This window comes from Bison bison, unplaced genomic scaffold, assembly GCF_000754665.1.
Source record: "Bison bison bison isolate TAMUID 2011002044 unplaced genomic scaffold, Bison_UMD1.0 scf7180017864180, whole genome shotgun sequence".
Lineage (NCBI taxonomy): Eukaryota > Metazoa > Chordata > Mammalia > Artiodactyla > Bovidae > Bison > Bison bison.
Window position 1 is genome coordinate 5,869,921 of NW_011494752.1, and position 8,865 is coordinate 5,878,785.

The 8,865-nt window shown below is 46.4% G+C and overlaps 1 protein-coding gene across 1 annotated transcript in view; it reads left to right on the top strand.

The window, feature by feature from the left end:
* B4GALNT2 (beta-1,4-N-acetyl-galactosaminyl transferase 2) overlaps window positions 1-8,865 on the top strand; it is a 74,537-nt gene that overhangs the window by 51,043 nt on the left and 14,629 nt on the right. The window contains exons 4-5 of the mRNA XM_010843152.1: window positions 4,920-5,026; window positions 6,175-6,212. Of these exons, the coding sequence (XP_010841454.1) occupies window positions 4,920-5,026; window positions 6,175-6,212 (145 nt within the window). The remainder of the gene's footprint in view (window positions 1-4,919; window positions 5,027-6,174; window positions 6,213-8,865) is intronic.

Genomic DNA, 8,865 nt, shown 5'->3' on the forward strand with positions numbered 1-8,865 from the left:
TTGCCAACAAAGGTCTGTTTAGTCAAAGCTATGATTTTTCCAGCAGTCATGTATGGATGTGAGAGTTGGACTATAAAGAAAGCTGAGCACCAAAGAACTGATGCTTTTGAACTGTGGTGTGGAGAAGACTCTTGAGAGTCCCTTGGACTGCAAGGAGATCCAACCAGTCCATCCTAAAGGAAATCAGTCCTGAATATTCATTGGAAGGACTGATGCTGAAGCTGAAACTCCAATACTTTGGCCACCTGATGCAAAGAGCTGACTCATTGGAAAACACCTTGATGCTGGGAGAGATTGAAGGCAGGAGGAGAAGGGGAGCACAAGATGAGATGGTTAGATCGCATCACCAACTCAGTGGACATGAGTTTGGGTAAACTCCGGGAGTTGGTGATGGACAGGGAGGCCTGGCGTGCTGCGGTTCATGGGGTCGCAAAGAGTCAGACACAACTGAGTGACTGAAAACAACAACAGCAACAGAAGACCCCTGTCTGCCAATGGTCCTGTCTTCACTTCACGAAATACACACCAGGCAACAATGAAGAAAGGAGCTTGAAAGAGCAGCAGTGTGGGAAAAAAGAAGTAGTAGTCCTATCTACATGTTCCCTCATACCATACAAGGGAAGGGTGTTCCCGTCCTGCGCCTGAGAAGAGAGAGTGTTTCATGTGGACGGTCCCTCTCACTCAGCTCCCTCTGTCCCCTCAATTCTCTCCCCTTTTCCCTCTTGGAGGACACACAGTCCAGTGTATCCCAGCCCCTTCCTGAGAAACTTCAGCCCTGGACAAAGGAAAGGCAGGTTCTGCTCCTTCCAGTCCTAAGGCAGGGAGCGTCAGCACTCCCCCTGTATCCCCTGCACATCCTGTCTGCCCTCATGGACCTTCCCTTCCACACCGACAGTTCTTTACCTCACACACCTGCACCTTCCCACTGAGACCTGCTCTTCTGTGGAGGCGTGCTGGCCTCCTGGAGCAGGACAAAAACGGGCAGCGGTTGGGAATGAACAGCTCTGGGGGTGGCCCTCAGTTGATGGTGGGTAGGAGTTAGTGGCACCCCACTCCAGTACTCTTGCCTGGAAAATCCCATGGACGCAGGAGCCTGGTAGGCTGCAGTCCATGGGGTCGCGAAGAGTCAGACACGACTGAGCAACTTCACTTTCACTCTTCACTTTCATGCATTGGAGAAGGAAATGGCAACCCACTCCAGTGTTCTTGCCTGGAGAATCCCAGGGATGGGGGAGCCTGGTGGGCTGCCGTCTATGGGGTTGCACAGAGTCAGACATGACTGAAGCAACTTAGCAGCAGCAGCAGGAGTTAGTGGATAAATACCCCAGCTGTCTCATTCGTGGTCAGGAGAACTCTGAGACAGGTTCTGTTCAGGACTGAACCCAACTGCTCGCAGCAGTCCCATGAGCTCATAGTTCACCCTTGTGGGCTTCCTCCCCTCACCCTGCCTCTGCCTACGCTTCTTAGAATTGTCACCCAATAACACTATGTCCTCAAAAGCTGCTCGGCGTCTGCTTCCTGGAGAACTCAAGTTCTTTGTTCTGCTTTATTTATTTTTATTTTATTTTGAATATTTGTATTTATTTATTTGGCTGAGTGGAGTCTTAGCTGCCACGTGTGGGATTCTTTTTTTTTTTTTAGTAGCATTCCCTGCTGCTGCTACTGCTGCTGAGTTGCTTCAGTCATGTCCGACTCTGTGCGATCCCATAGATGGCAGCCCACCAGGCTCCCCCGTCCCTGGGATTCTTCGAAAGTGAAGTCGCTCAGTCGTGTCTGACTCTTTGCGACCCCATGGACTGCAGCCTACCAGGCTCCATGGGATTTTCCAGGCAAGAGTACTGGAGAGGGTTGCCATTGCCTTCTCCGACCAGGCATCAAACCCAGACCCCTTGCCTGCATTGGTAATGAGGAGTCTTAGCCACTGGACCACCAGCTAAGTCCCTGTTCTGTTTTTGAAAAAACCCAGACATTTCAGGATGTGGTCAAATAATTGCCAGTAATATTCCCCTCTGTGCAGTCTTTGATGAAATTAGGGTCTTAGAGTGTGGTTTGACAAGGTGAGAAAAAGAAGTGGGTTCCCCAATTTTCTCACACTCTACTAGCTTTTACTGCTAGTTTGGAGTCTCCTGTTCTTTTCTTTTCCTTTTTTTTTTTAAATTTAAAAGCATTTAAAAAAAGTCAAATAATATGTGTATACTGTTTCAAGGCAAATGATACTAAAAGACCTAACCCCGCTCCCTACTTCCCAGTCCTACTCCTCAGAGGCCACTATCCTCATCTAACATTTCGAGCTGTTTCCTCTGGAATTATCACCATATTTCTAAGTAAAATGCTTATACTGTTAACTCCAAATTTCTCAACATTAGACATTATCCATTTTGCTTGTTATAGTAGATGAACATAGTTCAGTTCTTGATTTCTCCTCTTGTACACTTTCACACTCTGTGTAATTTTTGGTTAATTCAACATTTAATATTTCCATTTTATGACTGAATGACTGTGCCTCCCAGTTAAGCCATATGTTGTTGTTTGTTGTTCAGTCGATAAGTCATGTCAGACTCTTTGTAACCCCGTGGACTGCTCTCCTGTCCTTCACTATCTCCTAGAGTTTGCTTAGATTTGTGTCCGTCGAGTGGGTGATGCTGTCTAACCACCTCATCCTCTGTCATCCCCTTCTCCTCCTGCCTTCAGTCTTTCCCAGCATCAAGGTCTTTTCCAGTGAGTCAGCTCCTCACATCAGATGACCAAAGTATTGGAGCTTCAGCATCAGTCCTTCCAATGAATATTCAGGGTTGATTTCCTTTAGGATGGACTGGTTTGATTTCATCCTTGCAGTCCAAGAGATTCTCAACAGTCTTCTCCAGCACCACAGTTTGAAAGAATCAATTCTTCAGCTCTCAGCCTTCTTTGTGGTTGAACTCTCACATCTGTACATGACTACAGGAAAATGTGTGTGTGTGTATGTGTGTACGCGCGCACGCGTGCGCTTAGTCACTCAGTCATGTCTGACTCTTTGTGACCCCATGGACTGTAGCCCACCCAGCTCCTCTGTCCATGGGGATTCTCTAGGCAAGAATACTGGAGTGAGTTGCCATGCCCTCCTTCAAGGGATTGAATGTTATGCTTTAAGCCAGCTTTTTCACTCTTCTGATCTTTCACCTTCATCAACTCTGTAGTTTCTCTTCACTTTCTGCCTTTATAGTGGTATCATCTGCTTATCGGAGGTTGTTGTACTATATTACATTTCCTTTCTTACATTTCCTTTTGTATGTAATGCTTCGGTTTGCCTGGAATTAACTGTCTCATTCTTTCATTTGTTTAGTTTTCTTTCTATTTACTACTAATTCTACGACTACTTCCTCCTTTCTTAATCCTATTTGTGGTTGAGAATATTTCTTTTATACCAAAGGTAACATTCTATATGGGTTGCCTTGGTTTCTCAGGAGTCTTCCCTGGTGGCTCAGATGGTAAAGAATCAGCCTGCAATGCAGGAGATCTGGGTTTGATCCTTGGGTTGGGAAGGTCCCCTGGAGAAGGAAATGGGGAACCATTCCAGTATTCTTGCCTGGAGAATGCCATGGACCGTGGAGCCTAGCTGGCTACAGTCCTTGGGGTCGCAAAGAGTCGGACACAACTGAGGACCTAACACACACACACAGCCCTCTATACAGATGGGTTTCCCTGCTGGCTCAGCGATAAAGAATCCTCATGCAATGCAGGAGACCTGGGTTCTATCCATGGATTGGGAAGATCCCCTGGAGAAGGAAATGGCAGCCCACTCCAGTATTCTTGCTTGGGAAATCCCATGGAGAGAGGAGCCTGGTGGGCTACAGTCCATGAAGTCACAAAGGAGTCAGACATGACTTAGGGGCTAAACAACAACAATATCCTTCTATACATATACAAGTTTCTCTTACTATCTGAATGTAGACAGTTTCTATGAAATTTTTCATAAAATGAAATGGTGTAAAGCGAAGAAACAATTACCTCTGGACGCATCTTGCTAATGGAATGCACAAAATAAATTGAGATAAAGCACAGATGCCAAAGCTACAGTAGCTTGATGCTGAGATGCTGCGTGTAGTTCCCAGGAAAGGAGCCTGGTGGTGCCACTCTTACTGCCTGGGATGCCTGCTGCCTCAGTAATTTTTGTTGTTCAGCCACGCAGTCGTGTCCAACTCTTTGCGACCCCATGGACTGCAGCACGCCAGGCCTCCCTGTCCCTCACCATCTCCTGAAGTTTGCCCAAGTTCGTGTTCACTGGATCGGTGATGATGCCTCAGTAAGAGCCGCAGATGCTGAGTGCTGTCGTATTATTATTCTGCCGTTCTTGGTGGCATGTGGAATTTTAGTTCCCCAACTAGGGGTTGAACCTGGACCATCGGCAGTTTGAGAGCGCTAACCAGTGGACCACCAAGGAATTCCCCTTCACTTTTTTTGTTTTGTTTTGTTTTGGCTGTGCTGGTTCTTCATTGCTACATGGGCTTTTCTCTAGTTGCGGTGAGTGGGGGCTACTCTCTACATGCGGTGCGTGGGGTTCTTATTGCGGTGGCATGGGCTCTAGGGAGTGTGAACTCAGTAGTTGGGGCACATGGGCTTAGTTGCCCTATGGCACGTGGACCAGGTGTTAAATACGAGTCGCCTGCACTGACAGGCAGATTCTTTACCCCCAGGAAGGTCCTGCTAGTTGTGGTTTTGATTTTGAATGTGCTTTGTTGTAATCTGCTTCAATTCTTTGTAGAGTTAGAGGTTGGCGAGAGGAGCAGGAATAAAGGGGCGAGAGAATGGAGGGCAGATTGGGACCATCTATGAATGATTCCTCCCCACTGGCAGCACAAAGCTCTGGGTACAGATATCACTTTAAGAACTAACCAGGGACAGGTGTCAAGGCAGCTGCTAATGGTTTTGTTTCCCTACAGAGAAGGGCTGCCTCGCCCACCACCCCTGCTGGCTCAGGCCAACCTCCCCTTTGGGTACCCGGTCCACGGAGTGGAGGTGATGCCCCTGCACACAATTCCCATCCCGGGTAGGTACCGCTCCACTCAGAAGACTGAAACAACTTTCTTCTTATTCCTTCTGAAGCGAAAGGTGGGAGCAGAAGGCAACAGTCGTTCATGCTGTGTATCCAGCACAGTGCACAAAGCTTGACATGACTTCATTTAATGTTGGTCTCACTCTTTCCATCACTGGGAATCACCCTTAGTAGCTGTGACCTCCATGGGGATCTGAGATAACATAGAAGAGGACAGAAACCTAGGTGCCTTGAGGAACCTTAGGGTGTAGTGGGCTGCTCGGTGTCCTCCAGCATCAAAGCATGAGCCCGCCTCCACGGAGTGCATAGGAAAAGGATGTCTATGCCAGTTAAAACTCCCTTCCACGACTGGTTTTTACACACTCTTCTAGTTAGTTCAGCGTCACTTCTCTGTGAGGTAAATATTATTTTGCTGACTTCACAGATGAGTTTAGTAAGTTATCTAAGAGGGCATAGGGAGGATATGTTTGAATTAGAGCTTGAATTAGTCATAAGAACAGAGATAGATGCTAAAGTGAAAAACATTTGGGATAAATTGCTAGTGTTTTTGAATAGTCATTTAAAAAGGATTTGCCAATTCGCATAGCTCTTTTTCTTTCATTGTGGATAAATACACATAACATAAAATTTACGATTTTACCCATTTTTAAGTGTCCAGTTCTGTAGCATTAAGTATATTTACATTGTTCTACAACCAGCATCCATCTCTAGAACGTTTCACCCTCCCAACTGAAACTCTGTATCCATGTAACATTAACTCCCTTTTGCCCCTCAGCCCCTGGCAACCACCATTCTATTTTCTGTCTCTCTGAATTTGACTATTTAGGGGAACTCATATATGGATGATTCATTATTTATCTATTGCTTTCTTCTCTTCAGTACCAGAGATATCTGGAAGGGACTGGATTAATTCACAGCACCCATCCAAAACTGACGGTGGGCAGCAGAGGCTTTAGCACCACCAGAGTTTGAGGAGGACCATGGGACACCATCTGATGGAGCCCTGGGAAGGGGGGGTGGCCAGCAAACACCCTGGGTAGGTGACACTTGAGATGACTCCAGAGGGACATGTAGGAGTCAGACAGGAAGGTGAGGGCATCCTCTCAAATGGTGTTGATTGTCCTTTTCCTTGTATCCTCCAGGTCTCCAGTTTGAAGGACCAGACGCTCCCATCTATAAGGCAAGAGTCCCCTTCCCAGCTTCCTTTAGCTCTTGGCATTCTGTCCTTGGCTCACTACCTATGCTTGCTTCCCCCAGTGGTGGCTGGTCTCAGATTTTGACAGAACCTCTATCCTGATTAAATATTAGACATGAGTCCATGGTGGGGAGTGGGGGAAGGGTACCTATAGAAGTCATGAATTTTCCAGCCATGGGATGGCTGAAGTTCCAGGGAGGACTTCCAAAGAAGTGACCACCAAGGCTCCTGCTGGCTTCAGCTCAAGGGGAAGCTGCTGCCACAACTGGGCTGTGTTGCCTCTGTTTGGATCAGCACCAGCAAGGTGGATGCTCTGGGCCTGTCCTTCTTTCGCTACTTAACACAGCTCCAAATTAAGGTCTCTGCAAGTATGTCTGAGGGGTGGGATGCAAATTGCATTCAGAACCCTAACTGAAAAGGAGTCTGGGAAGTGTAGTTTTAGTTGTCCCAGGCAGAGGCTGGAATGGGCGGTGAGGGAGCTGCTCTGTTCTCCAGAGGACACCTCTGCCCACCTCGCTCCCAAGTACCCTCCCCCACCTTTGTCACTTTCTACTGTTACTTTCTTCATGGCTCTTATCATCCCCGAAGTACTTTATATGTGTCATGATATGCTTATTGCCACTCGTCCCCACTAGAACGCAAGCTTTTTGAAGGCAGGAAGTCAGTCTGCTCTTTTCCCGGGACCTGTAGTTTGGATCTCAGAGTATCTGTTGATTGACTAAAGCATTTTTAGCAGGAATGACATTATCCAGGTTGTTGTTGATCAGTGGCTCAATCACGTCCAACTCTTTGTGACCCCGTGGACCACAGCACACCAGGCTTCCCTGTTCTTCACTATCTCCCAGAGTTTGCACGAACTCATGTCTATTGAGTCGATGGTGCAATCCAACCATCTCTTCCTCTGTCGTCCCCTCCTCCTCCTGCCTTCAATCTTTCCCAGCATCAGGCTCTTTTCCAATTACTTGGCTCTTGGCATCAGGTGGCTAAAGTATTGGAGCGTCATCTTCAGCATCAGTCCTTCCAATGAATATTCAGGACTGATTTCCTTTAGGATTGACTGGTTTTATCTCCTTGCAGTCCAAGGGACTCTCAAGAATCCTCCAACACCACAGTTCAAAAGCATCAATTCTTCAGCATTCATCCTTCTTTATGGTCCAACTCTCACATCCATAATTACTACTGGAAAAACTATAGCTTTGAAAAAATGGACCTTTGTAGGCAAAGTGGTATCTCTGCTTTTTAATACACTATTTAGGTTTGTCATAGCTTTTCTTCCAAGGAGCAAGCGTCTTTTAATTTAATGGCTGCAGTCACCATCTGCACTGATTTTGGAGCACAAGAAAATAAAATCTGTCACTGTTTCCATTATTTCCCCCTCTATTTGCCATGAAGGGATGGGATCGGATCCCATGATCTTCTTTTTTTGAATGTTGAGTTTTAATCCAGCTTTTTCACTCTCCTCTTTCACTTTCAAGAGGCTCTTTAATTCCTCTTCACTTTCTGCCATTAGGGTGGTGTCATCTGCATATCAGAGGCTGTTGATATTTCTCCTGGCAATCTTGATACCAGCTTGAGCTTCATTTAGCCTGGCATTTCACATAATGTACTCTGCATATAAGTTATCCAAGTTACTTTTCCTAAAGATAACTGGCTGTTGCAGAAGACAAAAAGGCAAGGGAAGAGAATAGCAGTGGGGATGAAGAGAAGTAAATGGATTTTATCTACATGTTGAAGGTGGACCCAAAAGGACTCACTCATTGATTGACTGCAGGTGTCGGGGAAACAGCAGGACAGGAGTGACTTCTGTTGGGGACTTGAACAGCTGAGTGGGTAAAGGTTCTATTCACAAGGCAGGGAAAACCATGGATGGGGTGGAAAACAGGTTTATCGAAAACAATCAATAGATCAAGTTTTGAAGATCGTGAAACTTCCTAGCAGAGCAATCAGCCAGGCAGCTGGATCTCAGAGAGATAGGAGCTAAAGATGTGCATCTTCAAAGCATCAGCATATGAATGGTATTAAAGCCAATGCCTCTAGTGAGAAAGGTTCAGTTCAGTTTTGTTCAGTCGCTCAGTCGTGTCCAACTCTCTGCGACCCCATGGACTGCAGCACGCCAGGCCTCCCTGTCCATCACCAACTCCCAGAGTTTACTCAAACTCATCTCCATTGAGTCAGTGATGCCATCCAAGCATCTCATCCTCTGTCGTCCCCTTTTCCTCCTGCCCTCAATCTTTTCCAGTATCAGGGTCTTTTCAAATGTCAGTTCTTTGCATCAGGTGGCCAAAGAATTGGAGTATCAGTTTCAACATTAGTCCTTCCAATGAACACCCAGGACTGATCTCCTTTAGGATGGACTGGTTGGATCTCCTTGCAGTCCAAGGGACTCTCAAGAGTCTTCTCCAACACCACAGTTCAAAAACATCAATTCTTTGGCACTCAACTTTCTTTATAGCCCACCTCTCACATCCATACATGACTACTGGAAAAACCATAGCCTTGACTAGGTGGACCTTTGTTGACAAAGTAATGCCTCTGCTTTTTAATATGCTATCTAGGTTGATCATAACTTTTCTTCCAAGGAGTAAGCGTCTTTTAATTTCATGGCTGCAATCACCATCTGCAGTGATGTTGGAGCCCC